At 47.0% G+C, this 26,904-nt stretch overlaps 1 protein-coding gene across 1 annotated transcript in view; it reads left to right on the plus strand.

Moving 5' to 3' along the window:
* NFATC3 (nuclear factor of activated T cells 3) overlaps nt 1-26,904 on the plus strand; it is a 664,419-nt gene that overhangs the window by 440,393 nt on the left and 197,122 nt on the right. Inside the window, exon 5 of the mRNA XM_063945273.1 lies at nt 22,377-22,549. Coding sequence (XP_063801343.1) covers nt 22,377-22,549 — 173 coding nt within the window. The remainder of the gene's footprint in view (nt 1-22,376; nt 22,550-26,904) is intronic.

Here is a 26,904-nt window from a genome sequence, read left to right on the forward strand (position 1 = left end):
GTGACAAAGCGTGGGTTTCCCCCGATAAAAAACTGCTGATTTCTAATAAATTATTGGCATTATACCCTTTCCCGCCAAAGGTTAGGGCGCGTTGGGAAACACCCCCTAGGGTAGATAAGGCGCTCACACGCTTATCAAAACAAGTGGCGTTACCGTCTCCTGATACGGCCGCCCTCAAGGAACCAGCTGATAGAAAGCTGGAAAATATCCTAAAAGGTATATACACACATACTGGTGTTATACTACGACAAGCAATCGCCTCAGCCTGGATGTGCAGCGCTGGAGTGGCTTGGTCGGATTCCCTGACTGAAAATATTGATACCCTGGATAGGGACAGTATATTATTGACTATAGAGCATTTAAAGGATGCATTACTATATTTGCGAGATGCACAGAGGGATATTTGCACCCTGGCATCAAGAGTAAGTGCGTTGTCCATTTCTGCCAGAAGAAGTTTATGGACACGACAGTGGTCAGGTGATGCGGATTCCAAACGGCATATGGAAGTTTTGCCGTATAAAGGGGAGGAGTTATTTGGGGTCGGTCTGTCAGACCTGGTGGCCACGGCGACGGCTGGGAAATCCACCTTTTTACCCCAGGTCACCTCTCAGCAGAAAAAGACACCGTCTTTTCAAACTCAGTCCTTTCGTCCCCATAAGGGCAAGCGGGCAAAAGGCCACTCATTTCTGCCCCGGGGCAGAGGAAGGGGAAAAAGACTGCAGCAGGCAGCCTCTTCCCAGGATCAGAAGCCCTCCCCTGCTTCTGCCAAGTCTTCAGCATGACGCTGGGGCTTTACAAGCGGACTCAGGCACGGTGGGGGCCCGTCTCAAAAATTTCAACGCACAGTGGGCTCACTCGCAAGTGGACCCCTGGATCCTGCAGGTAGTATCACAGGGGTACAAATTGGAATTTGAGACGTCTCCCCCTCGCCGGTTCCTGAAGTCTGCTCTACCAACGTCTCCCTCCGACAGGGAGGCAGTATTGGAAGCTATTCACAAGCTGTATTCCCAGCAGGTGATAATCAAGGTACCCCTCCTACAACAGGGAAAGGGGTATTATTCCACGCTGTTTGTGGTACCGAAGCCGGACGGCTCGGTGAGACCGGTTTTAAATCTGAAATCATTGAACACTTACATAAAAAGGTTCAAATTCAAGATGGAATCACTCAGAGCAGTGATAGCGAACCTGGAAGAAGGGGACTATATGGTGTCTCTGGACATCAAAGATGCTTATCTCCATGTCCCAATCTACCCTTCTCACCAAGGGTACCTCAGTTTTGTGGTACAGAACTGTCATTATCAGTTTCAGACGCTGCCGTTTGGATTGTCCACGGCACCACGGGTCTTTACCAAGGTAATGGCCGAAATGATGATTCTTCTTCGAAGAAAAGGCGTCTTAATTATCCCTTACTTGGACGATCTCCTGATAAGGGCAAGATCCAGGGAACAGTTAGAGGTCGGAGTAGCACTATCTCAGGTGGTGCTACGTCAGCACGGGTGGATTCTAAATATTCCAAAATCGCAGCTGATTCCAACAACACGTCTACTGTTCCTAGGGATGATTCTGGACACAGTCCAGAAAAAAGGTGTTTCTCCCGGAGGAGAAGGCCAGGGAGTTATCCGAGCTAGTCAGGAACCTCCTGAAACCAGGACAAGTGTCAGTGCATCAATGCACAAGGGTCCTGGGAAAGATGGTGGCTTCTTACGAAGCGATTCCATTCGGAAGATTCCATGCAAGAACTTTTCAGTGGGATCTGCTGGACAAATGGTCCGGATCGCATCTTCAGATGCATCAGCGGATAACCCTATCTCCAAGGACAAGGGTGTCTCTCCTGTGGTGGTTGCAGAGTGCTCATCTTCTAGAGGGCCGCAGATTCGGCATTCAGGACTGGATTCTGGTGACCACGGATGCCAGCCTGAGAGGCTGGGGAGCAGTCACACAGGGAAGAAATTTCCAGGGCTTGTGGTCAAGCATGGAAACGTCTCTTCACATAAATATCCTGGAACTAAGGGCAATTTACAATGCCCTAAGCCAAGCAAGGCCTCTGCTTCAGGGTCAGTCGGTATTGATCCAATCGGACAACATCACGGCAGTCGCCCACGTAAACAGACATGGCGGCACAAGAAGCAGGAGGGCAATGGCAGAAGCTGCAAGGATTCTTCGCTGGGCGGAGAATCATGTGATAGCACTGTCAGCAGTGTTCATTCCGGGAGTGGACAACTGGGAAGCAGACTTCCTCAGCAGACACGACCTCCACCCGGGAGAGTGGGGACTTCATCCAGAAGTCTTCCACATGATTGTAAACCGTTGGGAAAAACCAAAGGTGGACATGATGGCGTCCCGCCTCAACAAAAAACTAGACAGATATTGCGCCAGGTCAAGGGACTCTCAAGCAATAGCTGTGGACGCTCTGGTAACACCGTGGGTGTACCAGTCAGTGTATGTGTTCCCTCCTCTGCCTCTCATACCCAAGGTATTGAGAATTATAAGACGGAGAGGAGTAAGAACTATACTCGTGGCTCCGGATTGGCCAAGAAGGACTTGGTACCCGGAACTTCAAGAGATGCTCACAGAGGACCCGTGGCCTCTACCTCTAAGGAAGGACCTGCTCCAGCAGGGACCTTGTCTGTTCCAAGACTTACCGCGGCTGCGTTTGACGGCATGGAGGTTGAACGCCGGATCCTGAAGGAAAAAGGCATTCCAGATGAAGTCATCCCTACCCTGGTCAAGGCCAGAAAGGATGTAACCGCAAAACATTATCACCGCATTTGGCGAAAATATGTTGCGTGGTGTGAGGCCAAGAAGGCCCCTACAGAGGAATTTCAACTGGGTCGTTTCCTGCATTTCCTGCAAACAGGACTATCTATGGGCCTAAAATTAGGTTCCATTAAGGTTCAAATTTCGGCCCTGTCGATCTTCTTCCAAAAAGAACTGGCTTCAGTGCCTTAAGTTCAGACGTTTGTAAAAGGGGTACTGCATATACAGCCTCCTTTTGTGCCTCCAGTGGCACCTTGGGATCTCAATGTAGTGTTGAGTCTCCTAAAATCACATTGGTTTGAACCACTCACCACTGTGGAATTGAAATATCTCACATGGAAAGTGGTCATGCTGTTAGCCCTGGCTTCAGCCAGGCGTGTCTCAGAATTGGCGGCTTTGTCATATAAAAGCCCTTACCTAATTTTTCATTCAGACAGGGCAGAACTGAGGACTCGTCCTCAATTTCTCCCTAAGGTGGTTTCAGCGTTTCACATGAACCAGCCTATTGTGGTGCCTGCGGCTACTAGGGACTTGGAGGACTCCAAGTTGCTGGACGTAGTCAGGGCCCTGAAAATATATGTTTCCAGGACGGCTGGAGTCAGAAAATCTGACTCGCTGTTTATCCTGTATGCACCCAACAAGCTGGGTGCTCCTGCTTCTAAGCAGACGATTGCTCGTTGGATTTGTAGTACAACTCAGCTTGCACATTCTGTGGCAGGCCTGCCACAGCCAAAATCTGTAAAAGCCCATTCCACAAGGAAAGTGGGCTCATCTTGGGCGGCTGCCCGAGGGGTCTCGGCTTTACAACTTTGCTGAGCAGCTACTTGGTCAGGGGCAAACACGTTTGCTAAATTCTACAAATTTGATACCCTGGCTGAGGAGGACCTGGAGTTCTCTCATTCGGTGCTGCAGAGTCATCCGCACTCTCCCGCCCGTTTGGGAGCTTTGGTATAATCCCCATGGTCCTTACGGAGTTCCCAGCATCCACTAGGACGTCAGAGAAAATAAGAATTTACTTACCGATAATTCTATTTCTCGTAGTCCGTAGTGGATGCTGGGCGCCCATCCCAAGTGCGGATTGTCTGCAATACGTGTACATAGTTATTGTTACAAAAATCGGGTTGTTTATTGTTGTGAGCCATCTGTTCAGAGGCTCCTCTGTTATCATGCTGTTAACTGGGTTCAGATCACAAGTTGTACGGTGTGATTGGTGTGGCTGGTATGAGTCTTACCCGGGATTCAAGATCCTTCCTTATTGTGTACGCTCGTCCGGGCACAGTACCTAACTGAGGCTTGGAGGAGGGTCATAGGGGGAGGAGCCAGTGCACACCAGGTAGTCCTAAAGCTTTACTTTTGTGCCCAGTCTCCTGCGGAGCCGCTATTCCCCATGGTCCTTACGGAGTTCCCAGCATCCACTACGGACTACGAGAAATAGAATTATCGGTAAGTAAATTCTTATTTTCCAGTGCTCTGAAATTATTTCTGTAGCTAGTGACTGAATAATGCTGTTAATGGGGCTACCAGCACCACTTTAAGATCTTTGTGTATCCTTGGATGTATCCCATCTGGCCCCTTTTGATTTAAGCAATTTCAGTTTTGACAGTTGTTAGGACCGTCTCCTCTATAAATGTACTTGTTTCTACCGAATGTTTCTAAATATACTTGAAACTTAACTGTGGCCCCTTCCCCTCTTTCAGTATTGAATACTGAGCAAAAATAATTAAGATCTGCTATTACATTGTCTCCCTCAACAAGAATCTCTCTCTGCCTTTAGTCTTAACATGCCGCCTAGGGAGGCCAATCCCGGGATCTGGTTCGGCGGGATCCCGGGTTTTAGGCTTGAAAATGGCCAGGATTCAATCCCGGGATTGGAAGCTCCAATCCCGGGGATTGAGGTATCGGCGTTGAGCGTCCTCAGTACACTCAGACGCTGCCCGGCTTCCTAACGGTTCCCCAGTGCAGCGTGACGTGCAGCGAGAGGTCACGCTGCGCCGTCGTAAGCTGCTGTGAGCCGCCGGGAGAGAGGAGAAAATGTGTCCGACCACCCACACCCGGTGTATGGTGAAGGTTTTGTGCGGGGCGGGCGGTCAGAGGGGGGCGACCACACAGAGAAACTCCAATCCCGGGCATCACGGGAATCCTGGGATTGACCATTTTTCAATACCGATACCCGGGATTGAAAAAATGTCCTGGGATTGGCCTCCCTAATTCTGCCTTTTGTTTGTTTCCTTTTGATTATATACATAAAAAATTTTTTTGCCCCCTTTATCACTGACGGGGCATTTTCTTCTCAGCTTGTGCCTTTGCACAACTGATTACCCATTAGTCTCCTTCTGTCTATTAAGATACATCTTTGTCTTCATTAGTCTGCAACTGCTTATATTTCCTAAAGGCCGCCTACTTTTGCAAACCCCAATGGATTTATTTTCCTATTGCTTTTCCTAACCCTTTTGATACAAGGCCTGTTGCCTTTAGTATTGCACTTTTTAATTTTTCCCACCTCTGCTGCACCCCTTCCAAGTTCCTCCAGTCTGACAAAGTATTGTTTATAAATTTTCCTATCCATACATGATCAGCCTCTGAAACATACTGCTTATTGATCACTGGATCCCACATTTTCATTAGCTTTTATGTCAGATATTCTGTCACCATTTGTAAGTATTAAGTCTGATATTGCGTCTTCCCGAGTGGGCTCCCTCACCAATTGCTGGAGGGATGCTCCCTGCAAGGAATTCCTAATGTCCGTACTTCTACTGGTATTTGCAACAGATACCTCCCAGTTTACATCAGGTGGATTAAAGTCTCTCATGATTATTACCTCTCCTTTTTAATACTATTTTAGTGATGTCCTGCAGTATGGTTTTGTCCAGTTACTCTTCCTGACTTAATGGTCTGTGGATCACCCGATACAAAAAATCTCCTTCTACCCTGTTTCTGTGGTCACCCAAATGGCCTCCGTTTTTTTCTTCAATATTTTATATTAAGGTAGTATATATATTTCTCTAACGTCCTAGTGGATGCTGGGGACTCCGAAAGGACCATGGGGAATAGCGGCTCCGCAGGAGACTGGGCACAAAAGTAATAAGCTTTAGGACTACCTGGTGTGCACTGGCTCCTCCCCCTATGACCCTCCTCCAAGCCTCAGTTAAGATTTTGTGCCCGAACGAGAAGGGTGCAATCTAGGTGGCTCTCCTGAGCTGCTTAGAGTAAAAGTTTAAATAGGTTTTTTTTATTTTCAGTGAGACCTGCTGGCAACAGGCTCACTGCATCGAGGGACTAAGGGGAGAAGAAGCGAACTCACCTGCGTGCAGAGTGGATTGGGCTTCTTAGGCTACTGGACATTAGCTCCAGAGGGACGATCACAGGCCCAGCCATGGATGGGTCCCGGAGCCGCGCCGCCGTCCCCCTTACAGAGCCAGAAGACTGAAGAAGTCCGGAAAATCGGCGGCAGAAGACATCCTGTCTTCACTAAGGTAGCGCACAGCACCGCAGCTGTGCGCCATTGCTCTCAGCACACTTCACACTCCGGTCACTGAGGGTGCAGGGCGCTGGGGGGGGGAGCCCTGAGACGCAATAAAAACACCTTTTTGGCAAAAAATACATCACATATAGCTCCTGGGCTATATGGATGTATTTAACCCCTGCCTATTTTTACATAAAAAAGCGGGAGAAAGGCTGCCGAAAAAGGGGCGGAGCCTATCTCAGCACACTGGCACCATTTTTTCCTCACAGCTCCGTTGGAGGAAGGCTCCCTGACTCTCCCCTGCAGTCCTGCACTACAGAAACAGGGTAAAACAAGAGAGGGGGGGGGCACTAAATTGGCATATAAATATATACAGCAGCTATATTAGGGAAAAACACTTATATAAGGTTATCCCTGTATATATATAGCGCTCTGGTGTGTGCTGGCAAACTCTCCCTCTGTCTCCCCAAAGGGCTAGTGGGGTCCTGTCCTCTATCAGAGCATTCCCTGTGTGTGTGCTGTGTGTCGGTACGTTGTGTCGACATGTATGAGGAGGAAAATGATGTGGAGGCGGAGCAATTGCCTGTGTTAGGGATGTCACCCCCTAGGGAGTCGACACCTGACTGGATGGTCTTATGGAAAGAATTACGTGATAGTGTCAGCACTTTACAAAAGACTGTTGACGACATGAGACAGCCGGCAAATCAGTTAATACCTGTACAGGCGTCTCAAACACCGTCAGGGGCTCTAAAGCGCCCGTTACCTCAGGTGATCGACACAGACCCAGACACGGACACTGACTCCAGTGTCGACGGTGAGGAAACAAACGTATTTTCCAGTAGGGCCACACGTTACATGATCACGGCAATGAAGGAGGTTTTGAACATTTCTGATACTACAAGTACCACAAAAAAGGGTATTATGTGGGGTGTGAAAAAACTACCCGTAGTTTTTCCCGAATCAGATGAATTAAATGAGGTGTGTGATGAAGCGTGGGTTTCCCCCGATAAAAAACTGCTAATTTCTAAAAAGTTATTGGCATTATACCCTTTCCCGCCAGAGGTTAGGGCGCGTTGGGAAACACCCCCTAGCGTAGATAAGGCGCTCACACGCTTATCAAAACAAGTGGCGTTACCGTCCCCCGATACGGCCGCCCTCAAGGAACCAGCTGATAGAAAGCTGGAAAATATCCTTAAAAGTATATACACACATACTGGTATTATACTGCGACCAGCAATCTCCTCAGCCTGGATGTGCAGTGCTGGGGTGGCTTGGTCGGATTCCCTGACTGAAAATATTGATACCCTAGACAGGGACAATATATTATTGACTATAGAGCATTTAAAGGATGCATTTCTATATATGCGAGATGCACAGAGGGATATTTGCACTCTGGCATCAAGAGTAAGTGCGATGTCCATGTCTGCCAGAAGAGGATTATGGACACGACAGTGGTCAGGTGATGCGGATTCCAAACGGCATATGGAAGTATTGCCGTATAAAGGGGAGGAGTTATTTGGGGTCGGTCTATCGGACCTGGTGGCCACGGCAACGGCTGGAAAATCCACCTTTTTACCCCAAGTCACCTCGCAGCAGAAAAAGATACCGTCTTTTCAGGCTCAGTCCTTTCGTCCCCATAAGGGCAAGCGGGCAAAAGGCCACTCATATCTGCCCCGGGGCAGAGGAAGGGGAAAAAGACTGCAGCAGACAGCCTCTTCCCACGAACAGAAGCCCTCCCCCGCTTCTGCCAAGTCCTCAGCATGACGCTGGGGCCTTACAAGCGGACTCAGGCACGGTGGGGGCCCGTCTCAAGAATTTCAGCGCGCAGTGGGCTCACTCGCAAGTGGACCCCTGGATCCTGCAGGTAGTATCTCAGGGGTACAAATTGGAATTCGAGACGTCTCCCCCTCGCCGGTTCCTGAAGTCTGCTTTACCAACATCTCCCCCCGACAGGGAGGCGGTATTGGAAGCCATTCACAAGCTGTATTCCCAGCAGGTGATAATCAAGGTACCCCTCCTACAACAGGGAAAGGGGTATTATTCCACGCTGTTTGTGGTACCGAAGCCGGACGGCTCGGTGAGACCCATTTTAAATCTGAAATCCTTGAACACTTACATAAAAAGGTTCAAGTTCAAGATGGAGTCACTCAGAGCAGTGATAGCGAACCTGGAAGAAGGGGACTATATGGTGTCTCTGGACATCAAGGATGCTTACCTCCATGTCCCAATTTACCCTTCTCACCAAGGGTACCTCAGGTTTGTGGTACAGAACTGTCACTATCAGTTTCAGACGCTGCCGTTTGGATTGTCCACGGCACCCCGGGTCTTTACCAAGGTAATGGCCGAAATGATGATTCTTCTTCGAAGAAAAGGCGTCTTAATTATCCCTTACTTGGACGATCTCCTGATAAGGGCAAGGTCCAGAGAACAGTTAGAGGTCGGAGTAGCACTATCTCAAGTAGTACTACGACAGCACGGATGGATTCTAAATATTCCAAAATCGCAGCTGATTCCGACGACACGTCTGCTGTTCCTAGGGATGATTCTGGACACACTACAGAAAAAGGTGTTTCTCCCGGAGGAGAAAGCCAAGGAGTTATCCGACCTAGTCAGGAACCTCCTAAGACCAGGCCAAGTGTCAGTACACCAATGCACAAGGGTCCTGGGAAAGATGGTGGCTTCTTATGAAGCGATTCCATTCGGCAGATTCCACGCAAGAACTTTTCAGTGGGATCTGCTGGACAAATGGTCCGGATCGCATCTTCAAATGCATCAGCGGATAACCCTGTCTCCAAGGACAAGGGTGTCTCTCCTGTGGTGGTTACAGAGTGCTCATCTCCTAGAGGGCCGCAGATTCGGCATTCAGGATTGGGTCCTGGTGACCACGGATGCCAGCCTGAGAGGCTGGGGAGCAGTCACACAGGGAAGAAATTTCCAAGGCTTGTGGTCAAGCTTAGAAACGTCACTTCACATAAATATCCTGGAACTAAGGGCCATTTACAATGCCCTAAGTCAGGGAAGACCTCTGCTTCAGGGTCAGCCGGTGTTGATCCAGTCGGACAACATCACGGCAGTCGCCCACGTAAACAGACAGGGCGGCACAAGAAGCAGGAGGGCAATGATGGAAGTGGCAAGGATTCTTCGCTGGGCGGAGAATCATGTGATAGCACTGTCAGCAGTGTTCATTCCGGGAGTGGACAACTGGGAAGCAGACTTCCTCAGCAGACACGATCTTCACCCGGGGGAGTGGGGACTTCATCCAGAAGTCTTCCACATGATTGTGAACCGTTGGGAAAAACCAAAGGTGGACATGATGGCGTCCCGCCTCAACAAAAAACTGGACAGATATTGCGCCAGGTCAAGGGACCCTCAGGCAATAGCTGTGGACGCTCTGGTAACACCGTGGGTGTACCAGTCAGTGTATGTGTTCCGTCCTCTTCCTCTCATACCAAAAGTACTGAGAATCATAAGAAGGAGAGGAGTAAAGACTATACTCGTGGCTCCGGATTGGCCAAGAAGGACTTGGTACCCGGAAATTCAAGAGATGCTCACGGAAGACCCGTGGCCTCTACCTCTAAGAAAGGACCTGCTCCAGCAGGGACCATGTCTGTTCCAAGACTTACCGCGACTGCGTTTGACGGCATGGCGGTTGAACGCCGGATCCTGAAGGAAAAAGGCATTCCGGATGAAGTCATCCCTACCCTGATCAAAGCCAGGAAGGATGTAACCGTACAACATTTTCACCGTATTTGGCGTAAATATGTTGCGTGGTGCGAGGCCAGGAAGGCCCCTACAGAGGAATTTCAACTGGGTCGTTTCCTGCATTTCCAGAAAACAGGACTGTCTATGGGCCTCAAATTAGGGTCCATTAAGGTTCAAATTTCGGCCCTTTCAATATTCTTCCAAAAATAACTGGCTTCTGTTCCTGAAGTTCAGACGTTTGTCAAGGGAGTACTGCATATACAGCCTGCTTTTGTGCCTCCAGTGGCACCTTGGGATCTCAATGTAGTTTTGGGATTCCTAAAATCACATTGGTTTGAACCACTCACCACTGTGGACTTAAAATATCTCACATGGAAAGTGGTAATGCTGTTAGCCCTGGCTTCAGCCAGGCGTGTCTCAGAATTGGCGGCTTTATCCTATAAAAGCCCTTACCTAATTTTTCATACGGACAGGGCAGAATTGAGGACTCGTCCCCAATTTCTCCCTAAGGTGGTTTCAGCGTTTCACTTAAACCAGCCTATTGTGGTACCTGCGGCTACTAGGGACTTGGAGGAATCCAAGTTGCTGGACGTAGTCAGGGCCCTGAAAATATGTTTCCAGGACGGCTGGAGTCAGAAAATCTGACTCGTTGTTTATCCTGTATGCACCCAACAAGCTGGGTGCTCCTGCTTCTAAGCAGACGATTGCTCGTTGGATTTGTAGTACAATTCAGCTTGCACATTCTGTGGCAGGCCTGCCACAGCCAAAATCTGTTAAAGCCCATTCCACACGGAAAGTGGGCTCATCTTGGGCGGCTGCCCGAGGGGTCTCGGCTTTACAACTTTGCCGAGCAGCTACTTGGTCAGGGGCAAACACGTTTGCTAAATTCTACAAATTTGATAACCTGGCTGAGGAGGACCTGGAGTTCTCTCATTCGGTGCTGCAGAGTCATCCGCACTCTCCCGCCCGTTTGGGAGCTTTGGTATAATCCCCATGGTCCTTTCGGAGTCCCCAGCATCCACTAGGACGTTAGAGAAAATAAGAATTTACTTACCGATAATTCTATTTCTCATAGTCCGTAGTGGATGGTGGGCGCCCATCCCAAGTGCGGTTTGTCTGCATTACTTGTACATAGTTATTGTTACAAAATCGGGTTATTGTTGTTGTGAGCCATCTTTTCAGAGGCTCCTTCTGTTATCATGCTGTTAACTGGGTTCAGATCACAAGTTGTACGGTGTGATTGGTGTGGCTGGTATGAGTCTTACCCGGGATTCAAAATCCTTCCTTATTATGTACGCTCGTCCGGGCACAGTATCCTAACTGAGGTTTGGAGGAGGGTCATAGGGGGAGGAGCCAGTGCACACCAGGTAGTCCTAAAGCTTTTTACTTTTGTGCCCAGTCTCCTGCGGAGCCGCTATTCCCCATGGTCCTTTCGGAGTCCCCAGCATCCACTACGGACTATGAGAAATAGAATTATCGGTAAGTAAATTCTTTTTTTTTTTAATATACATTGCTACCCCTTCTCTGATTCTTACCATTCTATCCTTCCTAAATAAGGTATATCATAGTATAGCTATGTCCCAGTTATGATTTCCGTTGCACCATCAGATTATCTGTTCACATTTTTTTTTTTTAAATTCTACTTTACCTGACTATAAAAAATAAAGAAACAGTACAAATAGAAGTAGCAAACGGGCAAACAGATCCCAAAAACAAAACAAGAACGACCATAGTATTTTAAAGAATAACATAAAGCAAAAACTAAAATTGAATCAGTATCGAATGGATATTGAGGTGTGGGGAGATGAAGAAGAATGGGGGGGGGAGAGGGGAGGAAGGAAGGGAGGGAAACCACGATAGTCTTACAGCAACAAGTATATAGCGAACTATGATATGTAGGATAAGAGGGAGGGAGAGAAGCAAAAGAGTATAAAAAGGCCAAGAAAAGCATGGGGAGCGAGAGCTAGAAGAAGGGGGGGACACCACCTTCGTCCACGGGTCCGCGGCAGAAATTAACAATGCAAAGGAGGAAGAGACGATCTACGCTCTGCAAGGAGCCCAAACCTGGTCAAAAGTATATCCTCGGTCATGGAGGTAGTAGGTGATCCTCTCCATTGCTGCAATGTGCCAGATTTTGGCTTTGAGGGCAGCGAGAGGAGGGATAGAGGTATTTTTCCAATTAAGAGCTATTAAGATGTGTGTTGCTAGTTTTTTTGAGAATTTATCAAGGGCTGGGGTGGGATAACACAGTAAAAAGACCCAAGGGTCTTTCAGCAGAAGAATTTCGAGGAGGGAGTTCAAGAGTGCATGAACGAAGTCCCAAAAAGGGGGGGGTTATCGGACAGGTCCACCATATGTGGAGCCATAGTACCTCTACAGCCACAACCTCTCCAGCAATTCGGAGAAGTAGACGGAAAGAGCTTATTGAGTCTGTCAGGAGTATACCACCAGCGATAATAAACCTTGTATGAAGTCTCTCTTTGATATTGGTTGCAATTGAGCTCCTTGCAATCCCCAGTCTCATGTCGTCCCAGTCCTCAGATGCTGGGGGAGGTCGAAGATCTCATTCCCAAGCAGTTTCATGGGGTCTGGAAGGGGGAAGGGTGGCGTCTAGTAGAAGGGCATAAAGCTGGGAGATTAAGCCTTTGGAGAGGGGGGAGTTTTTACATATCGTTTCAAAGGGGTACGGGCACGAAGTACTTTGAATGGAGGCAGGGAGCATAAAAAATGGCGAATTTGTAGGAATTCAAAGGGGTTAAGAGTTTGTGAAGGGGTTTTCTGTTGGAGATCAGACGGGGATGGCCATTGTCCCTGATTGGCAAAATCAGCTGGAAATTTAAACCCCAGTTGAGTCCATGTACGAAATCTCGTAACTGAGGATCCTTGAGGAAATAAAGGGTTCTGCCAAATAGGGGTTAAGGGGGAGGTGAGGGTGGTAAGACTCAACTTTACAGAACAACAGTCCCAGATTCTAAGATTAAATTTGATGGTAGGAAGTAATTTGGAAGTAAGGGGTCGGGATGTGGAGGGTAGACCCCATAAGGTGGACAGATCCGGGAGGGAAATGTAAGCCGATTCAATATCAAGCCAGGAAACTGATCCAGAGGGAGCATAGGAGGCTATAATATGGGAGAGATGAGAGGCGAGATAGTAGAGTTTAATTTCCCTACCACCGGCAGAAACTGTTCTTTTCAAGGTGTTTACAGCAATACGCGGGGGCCTGTGGTTCCAAATAAAATGGATCAGGGCTTTCTGAGTATTGCGAAGGAAGGAGGCAGGGACGGCAACAGGAAGAGTCTGGAAGAGATAAAGCCATTTGGGGATTATATTCATTTTGACGGCGATGATCCTGCCCAGCCACGAAATAATACGACTGTTCCAAGATGACAGGTCAGATTGCATCTTGGAGAACAGAGGTGGCAAATTTTCACAGACGAGAGAGTCATAATAGGAGGTGAGATAAATCCTTAGATTTATTTAGATTTAGACCTTCTTGGTTTGCCATTTGAAGTTAAAATTTGTTCTGAGGGTTTCGGCTTCTCGGGGGGGAACATGGAGCAGCATGGCCTCCGACTTGGAGTAATTAATCTTATAGCCCGAAACACCACCATAAGATCGGAGGACCGAGAATAGGTTCGGGAGAGATATTGCAGGTTGCGTCAGGGAGAGGAGAATATCATCCGCAAAGAGAGAGATTTTGGGCTCGGTATGGCCCCCTTGAACGCCATGTATATCATGATGGGATCTAATTTGGGAGGCAAGCGGTTCAATTATAAGGGCAAATATCAATGGAGATAGGGGACATCCTTGCCGTGTGCCATTAGAGATATGGACTGGGGCAGACCTCGCGCCATTAATCAATACTGTAGCGGAAGGGGTAGTGTATAGTGCCAGAAGACCAGTGAGGAAGTCACCAGACAAGCCGTAGGCTGCAAGAGCAGATTTGAGAAAAATCCAGGAGATCCTATCAAAAGCTTTTTCAGCATCTAAAGACAGCACAATAATAGGGGATCCCCTGGAGTTTGAGATATGAATAAGATCGACAGCACGTCTGGTGTTGTCTCTCGCCTGGCGACCTGGAATAAACCCCACTTGGTCATAATGGATCAGGGATGAAAGATACGGGTTCAAACGGTTTGCCAGAATTTTAGCAAATATCTTCAAATCCAAGTTCAGGAGGGAAATAGGACGGTAGCTAGCACATTTAAGTGGATCTTTACCTTCCTTAGGGATCACAACAATTCTGGCTTCCAACATCTCAGAGGGAAAAGGGTCGCCATGGAATACCTGATTGAAAAGGGACTGGAAGTGAGGGACGAGGAGGGTAGATAACTTTTTATAGTACAAGGCTGTAAAGCCATCTGGACCAGGAGATTTGCCCGATTTTTTTAATCATTATAGTCTGAGCAATTTCCTCCGCAGAGATCTCAGTGTTAAGATGTTCCAAAGCGTCATGAGATAATTTGGGGAGATTAGCTTTGGAAAGGAAGCCAGAGACCAAGTCGGCGTGGATCGGAGAGGATGAGGGGGGGGGGGTTATACAGGTCAGTATAGTAGGCTTGAAAGGCTGCTCTAATGGCAACAGGGTCATAAGTCAGGTGGTTGTGGGGGTCTCTAATTGATATGATATTGTTTCGTGCCCTAGTAGATCACAGTCGCGAAGCCAGGATCCTGTCTGCCTTGTCCCCCTTCTGATAGAATGTTTGGCGAAGCCATTTAAGACGTGTAGCCACTTGTCTAGAAAGAAGGAGATCAAGTTCCGCCTTGACTGTACGAAGTTCAGATAAAATAGTCGGGTCAGAAGACGCTTTATGCTGGGATTCTAAATCCTGGAGTTTAAGGGAAAGTACGTTAATCTGGGTGTGGGATTGTTTTTTATTCTTGGAAGCCATGCTGATCAAATGCCCCCGGAGAACCGCTTTGTGGGCTAACCAAAGAGTAGATCTAGAAATATCTGGGGAGTCATTGAGGGCAAAATAATCGGAAAGCTGGTCGTGAAGATGGGATAGGACCTCAGGGTTGTGAAGCAGGGAGTCGTTAAGGCGCCAAGTCATCGGACGAGGGCGAGAGAGTAAGCCTGAAATATCACGATCATGATCAGACCAATAAGGGGTGGATAAGGGCAGATTGAAGATTCAGAGCAAATTCATAACTGAGCAGGATCATATCGATGCGGGAGTATGAATTGTGGGGTGAAGAATAAAATTATAGTCACGAGCAGACGGATCTTTCATCCTCCAGGAATCGTAGAGGAGTTGGGACTTTATGAGACGGAGGAGAGATCTAGAGTGGAGGGAGTCCGATGAGGGGGCTGAAGGTACAGAGGCCAAGCGGTCCAATGTGGAGTTTAGAACCGAGTTAAAATCCCCAGCGAGAATGAGTTCTCCTTGTCGAAATCGGGTTATGAGTGTGTCTAGTTTGGAAAAAAAAATAGATATTGACGTTGATTTGGGGCATATATGTTAACTAGCGTACATAGCTGCTTATTTAGTTTCCCCACCAATGCAAGAAAGCGGCCCTCTTTGTCAGTATGGGACTCAATAAGTTCAAAAGTGAGGTGACGAGCAATCATAATTGCGACCCCTCGTTATTTGGCAGTATGGTCGCACGCATGAAAGGGTCAGGGTATAGCTTACAACGTAGTTCAGGATGGGAGTTGTGTAAGAAATGAGTCTCCTGGAGGAAAACCAGGTCACCCTTGTGGAGTTTAAGAGAGGCAAAGAGCTTTCCGAGTTTTGGAGGGCTGTTGAGCCCCTTTACATTAAAAGAAAGAACCCGCAGACCCATGGGCAACTAACTGAAAGACAGGCAGAGTAGAAAAGGTGTTTGACCGTAGAGATGGCATGGAGGAATGGAAAGGTGTATAGAGGAAACGGAAAGCAAGAGATATCGTGGTGAAAAGGAGGGAGAAAGTAGAGAGAGAAGGAGATCGGAAGGGAGGGAGGGACAGTTGGTCATCCGGCAATCGAGGCCAGGACCATTGGCGCCGACAGAAGGAAAGGGATACTAGATGTCTGGAGGACATCTAGGTCAGCTAAAGGGCACAAAGCCCTGAGGGGGCGCGGCAAGGCATCTTATTGGTGCATCTCAATGGGAATAGTGGGAGGTGACATACAAACAAACAATCCCCTCTTCGGGAACCTGAGGGATAAGCAAGAAGTAGAGGCAAGACTAAAGAGCAGGTGGAGCAAGAACAGGAGAAAAGCAGGGAGGGAGTGAAAAAGCAGGGTATGACATTACAATAAATGCTGGAAACATAATTATTTGAGCAAAATTAAAGGTTAACAAGGTTAAAACATGAACATTCTAAACACAAACTCAAACGGCTCCCCGAAGGGGGGAGCATGGCCGTTATAGACCATCATAACTGGAGATATCAGGTAACAAAACATGGGGTCTGGTGACAAGTCAGGTCACCGGAGGTGGAGCTGAAAAGGTCGCTGTTGGTGGGACCTTAGACCATTCCGAACGGGGAGGTAGAGGTGCCATCCTCTGCTTTCGAGTGATTGGGGGTACGGTGGAGGAGTCTCCTTCAGTGGGGATGCCTATTTTGGACAGTAGGGATTGAGCCTCAGATAGGTTTCTGGCTGTCGTCAATTTCCCTTGATGCCAGACCAGGATGCGGAATGGAAAACCCCAACGGTATTTGATGTTGTGCTGAGAAAGTCTTGAAGTGACAGGTTTAAAGTCCCTGCATTTAGCTAAGGTGATCGGGGAGAGGTCTTGAAAGATCTGCAAGGGGGTATTCTCGAAGGTAACAGAACTCAGTTGATGAATCTCCTTCATAATGGCCTCTTTCGCAGTGTAGTAATGCATTCTGAGGATAAAGTCCCTTGGTCGAGAGGAATCCTGTGAGCGAGGACGAAGAGCACGATGAGCACGGCCTAAAAGAAGGTGATCTTCGGGGCGTCAGGGGAGAGCTGGGTAAAGAGGCGGTTAAGGTATTGTTCGAGGTGAGAGGCCTCTACATCTTCTGGGACACCCCGGATCCTCAAGTTGTTTCTCATTGCCCTATTGTCCTGGTGCTCATGATCTTCCTGTAGTTGAGAAATATCTTGGCGCATCTGCAGGAAGTCGGTCTCGACGAATTGTTGAAACGTCACCACCTCCTCGACTCGCCTCTCAAGTTGGTCAGTTCTGGAAACGATCTCTGCAATGTCGATCTTCAGCGAGTGGAGGGCTTGGACAGAAGTCTTAACATCCCTGACTTTCTTGAGAAGGGAGAGAAAGTCTCGCCGTGTAATGGGTGCGAGATCGTCAACTTCAGATTCGGAGTCGTAGAGTTTGTGAGAATGGTCGGGATTATCAGGTCTAGATTTGACAGGGGCGCTTTTTTTTAGTGAGGAAGGGTGTGAGGTCAGCTCCCTGGGACTTTTTACCTCCTTTAGGCATCCTGTGAGGCTGTAGAAGGCGATAATAAATAACAAAGGAGAGTAGGTAGATGGGTTGCTCCAGTAGCTCTGCTCAGGGCCAAGAGGGGTGAGAGAGGACGTTTAGGGGTGAGACATTGGGGGGTCAATAAAGAGCACCGGGCAAGTCACGTATCAACGTAGGGGAGAGAGCCGTGATTCTATGGGGGTCCTGCGTGGCTCGGAGAAATAGGCTGGGTCAAGAGAGAAAATATAATAAAGTAAAAACTGTGTGTGTGTGTATATATATATATATATATATATATATATACACATACACCACTTGTGTGGGTACGCACCCCCCTCCTGGAGCAATTCAGGGGGCACAGAGGGCAGGGGGAGTCTGGACACGGTCCAGCCAATGACCAGGACTCCTACAGCTCAACTCAGGCAGGGGGGAGATCCACTATGGCAGCCGCCACACAGGGCACCCGGATGGCCGTATTCTCCGGGCACAGCCAGGCAGGTAAGCCCCTGGGAAGAGCTGCAGCGGGGGCGGAGAGGCCGGCGGCGTCAGTAGTGAGTGCAGCAGGAAGCTGTGCGGGCGCCTGGAGGCCCGTCCACCGCTCTCACTCCGCTCTGGAAGTCCGCGGCGGGCGCCTGACAAGCTGGAAGTCCCGGCTGCAGGAGGAAGGGTAGGCCGCGTCCCGTCGGAGGTTCCAAGCCCCACAGATGCCCATGCTATCGCGTCAGCGGCCAGGCCATGCCCCCATCTGTTGTCATTATTGCAATTAGTTCTGGGATTTTATTTCTTAAGGTCCTAGCATTTGCACCCATAGCATAGGACAGGCATGTCCAAACTGCGGCCCTCCATCTGTTGTGAAGCTACATATCCCAGCATGCGCTGACACAGTTTTGCTATCAGAGAATGCTAAAGTTGTGTCGGGGCATGCTGGGATGTGTAGTTTCTCAACAGCTGGAGGGCCGCAGTTTGGACATGCCTGGCATAGGAATCTGCAGCGCCCAATTACGTACTACATAAACAAGTAAAACAAGAAAATAGTGATTTACAGTTCAAGACAATATAGGACAAGTACAAGGTACAGTAACATAGCTGTATCAGGATGGCAGAAAACCGAGGGACTTGGTGCCGTCGTAGGAAACATGGGGTAGAAGACAATTTTAAGTAAGAGAAGGAAAACCACATGAGAGAAGAGGGCCCTGCTCATGAGAGCTTACATTCTAAAGTGATGGGGCAGACAGACAAGGATGACATAGATTGGGTAGACGGTGAGCGTGGGACAGAGGGTTTAGGATGAGAGTTGTCTGGGGTTGGTGAAGATAAGTTGGTCTTGAGAGCCCATTTCACGTTTTGTTGAGAGATGGACTAGAGAGAGGGAGCAGCACGTGCAAAATCTTGGTGGGAGGAGATAATCAGTAGGCATAAGAGACTGCGTGCATTAGCAGAGCACAAAGGATGGGAAGGAGTGTAAAGGGATATAAGGTCAGAGATATAAATGGGAGAGGAGTGGGTGACTGCTTTGGTAGCGAGTGAGAGAAGCTTGAATTAGATTATGAAGGGAAAGGGGATCCAGTGAAGGGCTTGTAAGAGAGGGGAGGTGGACATAGTACGTTTGGTGAGGATGATGAGGATAGATTGGAGTGGGGAGAGGCATTTTTTAGAGCTCCAGATAGGAAAAGATTACAGTAGTCCAGTCTGGAGATGATCAGTGAGTGGATAAGGGTCTTAGTGGCATCCTGAGTGAGAAATGGTCTGATCCTGAAAATATTTTTGAGATGAAAACGGCAGGTTTGTGAGAGATACTGAATGTGTGGTTTAAAGGAGAGGGAGGAGTCAAGAATTACCTAAAATTGTGGGAGGTGAGGTTGTGCCAGGAGGGTGGGAAGATGATCAGCTCAATCTTAGACATTTTAAGTTTAAGACAGCACTGGGACACCCAAGAAGAGATAGAGAGATACGAGTGAGAAGAGGTAAGGGGAGGAAAGGCAGATTTGAGTATCATCAGCATAAAGATGATATTGTAAGTCAAATAGAGAATGAGCTCACCTAAAGAGGACCCATTTAAAAAGAAAAGGAGTGGACCAAGAACAGAACCTTGTGGGACACCTACAGTCAGTGTAAATGGGGGTGGAGTCATGAGAGGAGACAGAGAAGGAATGGTCAGAGAAGTAAGAGGATAGCCAGGCGAGGGCAGTTTCTCGCAGACCAAGGGAGTGAAGGATTTGCAGGAGAGGGTCGTCGACAGTGTCAGAAGCAGCAGAGAGGTCAAGGAGAGTAAGCAGAGGGTAGTAGCCCTTAGATTTAGCAGAAAGGAGTTCATTGCAGACTTTTGTGAAGGCAGGAGGAGAGAGGTAGCGGAAGAGGTGAAAGGGAATAGGGTCAAGTGGGGAGGTGCTTCTCCTGTTCGTAGCTATGGTCATCTCTCTACTATGTTTATTTCTTTTTGATCTGATTTATCTTCTTTTGCTCTAGATATGCGTCCTATTCCCTTTATCTGTAGAAACAATACCTCTAGGTTGAGGGAGCAGATTGCTTTATTCCTATTTGGTTCACTGCAGCACCATCGCTGCTGTGATGGTAGAAATTAGAAGACACTGTGGGTGACGCTTGGCTGCCCTATCACTGTGGCTAGCAGTGGTTGGGACACACTTAAGGGGTAGAACCAGCTGGGCAATGTCTTTGAACTACCCGATCACTGTGGACACTGCTGAAAAATCCGCTGCGCCATATTTCAGCTACTGAGTGGTGGGGCAAGGCTGTACCTGCACGATTACTGTTGTCAGCAGTTATCGGGACTACTCTTTGAAGTGCCAAAGAACCGTGGCCACATTGCGGTGAGAGATGCACTGCAGAGCTGTCTTGGAGGGTGTCATGGGTCTCCCCGATCATTGTGGAGAGCAGTGATCAGGACAGCTGGAGGCACAACCGTGGGTGCAGAGGGGCTGGGAGGGCCCTCTGATATAGGTGGCTACTGGAAGATTATCTTCCAGCAGCTGCCCAGTGAGCATTTCTGACTAGTTGCATAAAATGCCACCATGTCAGAGAAAGCACATCCTGATGTGGTCGCATCTGATGCGACCACGCCAGGCAACGTGCAGGAAATTTTATGTGATAGGAAGGCTTCCAGAACACACTTTCAAGTCTGTCCAATTACACACGATGTCTGCAAGTTAGCCTGGCAGCAGACGCATTTTACTCTAGCTTGAACCATTGGGCTGCAAGCAAAATTATGCGAATTCAGGCAGAGAGTAAGCCACGAGGCGTGCGAGATGCAGTGCAGTTGCCGGAATTTTAATTCCACAGCAATTCTCACCCTTCACAGAAAATTGAATTAACCCCTTGGAATGCTCCATTAAGTGATAAGCAAAGTTAAAGGTTTTACCTGGTGTTGAACATGTAATGCAGGTGTATTCAACATGTTACCTTCCAGCTCTGCGGAGCTTCATACCCCAGAATGCCCTGCCATTTGTTGTTGGGGCATGCTGAGAATGAAAGGGCCTGCTGGGATGTGTAGCTCATCAGCAACTAGAGGGCAGCATGTTAAATACCGCTGATGTAGGGGTATTCAATGCCCATGTGTTTGAACCCTAAAATAACAAAATTGAAAGTGAAGTAATAACATTTGACAATTGAATAGCACATTCAAGTTATATTATTGATAATTGAATTGCACTGTAATTGCTGATGATACTTGTACTTTGAGTGTGTGTAAGACACGGAGTCCATTCTGTAGCAAATAAGCTATGTGTGGAATCTTTGTCTTAGTTGAATTTAGTTTTGATTTATACCATATGATATCTTCCAAGCTTTGAGGAGTTATTGCTCACTCGCTGTTAATGCTCCTTTCTCCCTTATCTCTGAGTAGTTCATGTTCAACGTCCTTACTACTAAATGAGGTTGCTGTACATCTGAGTGATAAATGATACCCTGGAGCAATAAATCTGGTGGAAACTATAGAGGCCATGGTTCCTCCTAATTTAGCTGCGGGAGATGCCTCCTGAGGTGGCGAGAGGAAATGTGTGAAAAGTCAGGGAGATTGGGCACCCTAATTAATACTTTAGAATGGTTTAGTAGATATATACGGCAAAAAACAGTGATTTTGTGCATGTGTAAAGTAATGGCCTCCTGATCAGAGCAACTATTTGAAATTCACCAACGAGTGCCCGGTAAAACAATTGAATTCTCCCCTATCTGTGGGAGTTGAGAGGAAAAGGAAGGAAGGCATACCTGTAGGCTAGCTGAAGCATCCATGGGGTTGACTATACGTTGACATCTTCTTTCCCAGCAATTTATTGATTGAAGATTCTGGGTACTTTAGTATTCTGTTCTTGTTGCTATAATGTCCATTTTAGAGAACCTTTCAGTGAGAAAACTTTCTTATCTAGTTAGTCCCCGGGAAGCGCTTGCCCACTGCTCAGATAGTTGGACACTGTATTCTACTTGTAGTACCTGCAATATGCAATGCTGAAAGTAACTTTTTTGCACGGCAACCAGACTGTTATCCTACTATATGAACTTCTTGACTGTTTTTTATTTGATTTGCAGTGGATTTAAGTGCAGTTAGTTACTCCAGTTTTGTCTTAAACTTCGAAATAATGTGTAGAGATCATTGAACCCTTTTTAAAGTGTTACGCCCACTGCCAAAGCTGAGTTTTCCACTGATTTCAAGCCGAGAATCCTCTTAGAAACCATTGCTCATCAAAACTTCAGTAGATTGTAGTTGGACTTAGGAACAATTGCGTAGTAATCGGAGGAATACCTGTGTGGACATAGAGATAATGTACAAACTCTATACAGATCATACCATTGTGGATACCATGTCCCCAGTACTGCAAGGCAGCAACACTGAGCCATATTGTGTGTTGGCGTGTATATGTACAAAACTGTCTTTGCACATTGCTTGCTAATTCTTTGATATTGCACTTTTTCCGAACTTGTGGCTGCTAACAAAGCTGCATGTCTTTACGAGTAATCATCAGTATAAAATAATAAAACATCCAAATCTTAACATTTCTTTATGAAAAAATCTGCCAATGCGCTATTGTCTTGTTCATATGTAACCAATATTCTACATGTATTACAGCATTGACTGTGCTGGCATTCTGAAACTGCGAAATTCTGATATTGAACTGCGTAAAGGAGAGACTGACATTGGTAGGAAGAATACACGCGTGCGGCTGGTGTTCAGAGTCCACATACCCCAGCCTAATGGGAAAGTCTTGTCATTACAAACTGCTTCCATACCCATTGAATGTTGTAAGTAGTGCATGCACTTGACAAACTGTTGTATGGAGATAAGTTATTTGTTTATGACTTTCTAGCTGTTTTAAGGTATTGCAGTATGAGGTTATTGTACCTCTAAACATAATTAAAAAGAAAAAAAAATTACTGACAACAGGTCCAGTTTATATTCGGAGGGCGGTCACTACTCACTCAGGCCAGGTTTCTGGAAGTCCTGCTGCTGGGAGCAGGGGCTCTTGCATGCCAAGTGTGTGTGAGTGTGTAGTGTTTAACCTTTTATAAGTATAGATGCTGTATATCTGTAATGGGCAGGCTATAATAATGCTGCACTATATACACAAGAGCTGGGACGTGTAAGCTCATCAGTTCCTGTACAGCTTTTGGCCAGTCTGGGGGGTAGAGGACACCAGTAGCCACCAACAGCTGGCCGGAGGGTCTGGGCATGGCCTGTGCATGGTGTGTGGGAGTGGGGCGCACAGGACCCTTCCGGCTAGCTGTGCTGTAAGCTCCATAATAACCCTCGGGTGAAAACCATATGGGCCCGGTGATTTATCAGTCTTTATGTTGCTTAGGGGTATATTCAATTGAAGTCGAAATTGCTGTCTTGTCGGAAAGACGTCAGTTTTCGACTTTTTTAGGTCGGAAGGGGTTCCGACCTATTCAATCCCCGTCTCTCTTTATCCGACAAGCCGGGGAATTTGACTTGTCAGAAAGCACAAGGATCCACGGAATAGCTGCCGATCCACGTGCTTCTGTCGGAAACGGGGCCAAATCTGACAGGTTTTGGCCCTGCTTCCGACCATCTCATTCTGACTTTAAACAAAGTCGGATTGAGCTGAGAGGGGGGAAGAGACGAGGGAGAGCAGCGTCTGCAGCACAGCATATGGTCTCGCTTGCTGGAGCCGGGTGGACACTGCTGTGAGATCTGGCAGCGGTGCCACATCCTCCTACAACGCTGCTGTAGCGCTGCTCTCCCCGCAGCTCCCCCCATCTCCTCCCGGCTCTCCATCTCCCCAGTGTCTCTCCCCCGTCTTTTCCTCTCGGCTCCCTCATCTCAATTCGACTTTTTTTAAAGTCGAATTGAGATGGCCATTGAATAGCCTTTGTCGGATCCATTTCGACAAATGCATGTCGGAATGGATCCGACTTCAATTGAATATACCCCTTAGCCTCTCCAGGACTACTTTCTCAGTGAAACAAGCATCTAGCCAAGAATCATTACCTCCACTGTCGTTATGCACTACTATTACCTTCTGATCCTCCCTGGTGAATACTGATGAAAAAAATTGTTCAATATGTTCGATTTTATTTTGTCGTTTATCAAGGCTCCCAGTTCATCTGTTAATGGGTCTACATTCTCCTTTTTTAATCTTTTACAGTTTTGTTGCAATGGCAGAGTTTTTACCATTCAATGGCAGCATTCCGATGTTCCCGCCCCCCCCCCCCCCCCTTCCAGTCACTCAGCAGAGGTTTTGCGCATGCGTACCCGCGCTGCAGATATTCACACATTTGCAAATGGTTTTTTTTTTTCATGTAGAATTCTTTTGATGCAACGGTCAGTTTCCATCGCATCGAAAGATTCAATGGCAGAAGCCCAGCCATGACTTTGAGCTTTGTCAGCTTCCAGCACTCACAAGAATCATTTGGGCTGTGTGGCGGCCTCTAGTGGCAGCGCACATAACAGAGCAGAGTTGGCTTTTATTTTATTTTATATATATATATATATATATATATATATATATATATACAAAATAGAGAATTCAGCACTCACCATAGCAAGCTCACTTGTCCTCACAACATCAATAAATAAACGATGGGGGTTTAGTTGGTGGATTGGCCAATGCACGGAAGCCTGCATACCGATTTTCAAGGTACCCCACCTTCATGCAGGTCCTACACTATCACAAAGCCTAAAGAATTAAAACCTGGCAACTGTATCACATATAATATAACTGCAAATATGCCCACTAGGTTTAATGTATGCCTGCCACATATCTAGTGGCTTTTAAAGGCATACTAGTCACCTGACACAGCCGATAAATTACTAAGGAGCAGCTGACACAGGTTTAGAACAATTAAGATTACACAGGGGTGCATGAAAAGGCCTGTGACCATGGTTAATAAGAGTTAACCAAAGATTAACCCCAAAATATACAAACAAATATAGAAAACCACAGCACTCGCCACCCCAGAAGCGGGGTGCAGTGTCTGCACTCACCACTCATAGGGTGGGGTGCATGCAGCCCATGGCCACCTACCCAAATACATACAAAATAGAGAATTCAGCACTCACCATAGCAAGCTCACTTGTCCTCACAACATCAATAAATAAACGATGGGGGTTTAGTTGGTGGATTGGCCAATGCACAGAAGCCTGCATACCGATTTTCAAGGTACCCCACCTTCATGCAGGTCCTACACTATCACAAAGCCTAAAGAATTAAAACCTGGCAACTGTATCACATATAATATAACTGCAAATATGCCCACTAGGTTTAATGTATGCCTGCCACATATCTAGTGGCTTTTAAAGGCATACTAGTCACCTGACACAGCCGATAAATTACTAAGGAGCAGCTGACAACTCTTATTAACCATGGTCACATGCCTTTTCATGCACCCCTGTGTAATCTTAATTGTTCTAAACCTGTGTCAGCTGCTCCTTAGTAATTTATCGGCTGTGTCAGGTGACTAGTATGCCTTTAAAAGCCACTAGATATGTGTCAGGCATACATTAAACCTAGTGGGCATATTTGCAGTTATATTATATGTGATACAGTTGCCAGGTTTTAATTCTTTAGGCTTTGTGATAGTGTAGGACCTGCATGAAGGTGGGGTACCTTGAAAATCGGTATGCAGGCTTCCGTGCATTGGCCAATCCACCAACTAAACCCCCATCGTTTATTTATTGATGTTGTGAGGACAAGTGAGCTTGCTATGGTGAGTGCTGAATTCTCTATTTTGTATGTATTTGGGTAGGTGGCCATGGGCTGCATGCACCCCACCCTATGAGTGGTGAGTGCAGACACTGCACCCCGCTTCTGGGGTGGCGAGTGCTGTGGTTTTCTATATTTGTTTTTTATATATATATATATATATATATATATATATATATATATATATATAATGTTAGCATGTCTGGCACTCACGCTTAGTAGGGTATGAAAGTCCGGTGCACAACCTCTCTGTAGAGCATAGGCACTCAGGATGCAAAAAAAAGACGACACCACTACTGGTACAGTCGACGTTTCGGGGACCTCTCCCCTTTATCAAGACACAACCAGTACAATAGCAGCTAACACATATAAATACTGAAACCAAACTCTCCTAACACCAATCCTGGAGCCCGGCCCGCTCATTCCGGACACCAGTCTTTGACGTCACCCGCGCGATCCTGTACGGGAAATTACAGGCAGCTGGGAAGGAGGCGAAGTAGAAAAAAGCCTATTTTTCGAAACTGAATCCCATTCGGATAACATTAAGTTATTTTGTCAATACATAGATGATATTCTCATCATTTGGGCCGGTACAGAGGAGGAATTCAAAACAATGATGAATGAAGTCAATCAGAAAGACCTGGCTATTAAATTCACGTTTGACTTCAGTTTTGAACAGATTAACTATCTTGATGTGGCTATCTCATTAGGGATAGACCACAGCATCACTACCAGTATGTATTATAAACCTACAGACAGAAATACTGTTCTGAGGGCAAACAGTCATCACCCTGAGTCAATGAAATGGAGTCTTCCTTATTTGGAATTCCCAAGAATTATCCGGATCTGCAATAATGAGGCTGATGCCGAGCAACAGATCCTCAACATGGCTGAAAAATTCAAGATTAGAGGCTATTCAGCAAATTCACTTCAGAAGGCCATGGATAAAGCATTGGCCACCCCTAGGTATGTTGCATTGACAAATAAGAGGTCCAAAGAAACATGTGATCGGATGATCTGGACACAGGATTACACGACGCCTAGTAAACACTTGTTGAATAGGGCTAAAAGCATTTGGCCGGTTGTCACTAGGGATAAAGACTTACGAGTCCTTAGACACTTCCCTCATGGCCTCTTACAAAAGGGGCCGCAATATTAAAGACATTGTGGTCCATAATGACATTTCAGAGTTGGGTCCTGAGAAACCTATACAGTTTCTGACACGCAAACCCGGTAACTACAGGTGTACAGGTTGTACTACCTGTAGCTGTTTGGAAATAGGCAATGAGTTTCAACATCCCAGGTCCGGCAAAAAGTTTAATACCAGGCATGCATTAACATGTACTAGTAAGTTCATTGTGTATTATATCAAATGCCCATGCAGCCTATTACTTGACCTTACTTTTGTTGGGGTTAATTATTAGCTCTCGGGTC

This window comes from Pseudophryne corroboree, chromosome 11 (genome assembly GCF_028390025.1).
Source record: "Pseudophryne corroboree isolate aPseCor3 chromosome 11, aPseCor3.hap2, whole genome shotgun sequence".
Taxonomy (NCBI): Eukaryota; Metazoa; Chordata; class Amphibia; order Anura; family Myobatrachidae; genus Pseudophryne; species Pseudophryne corroboree.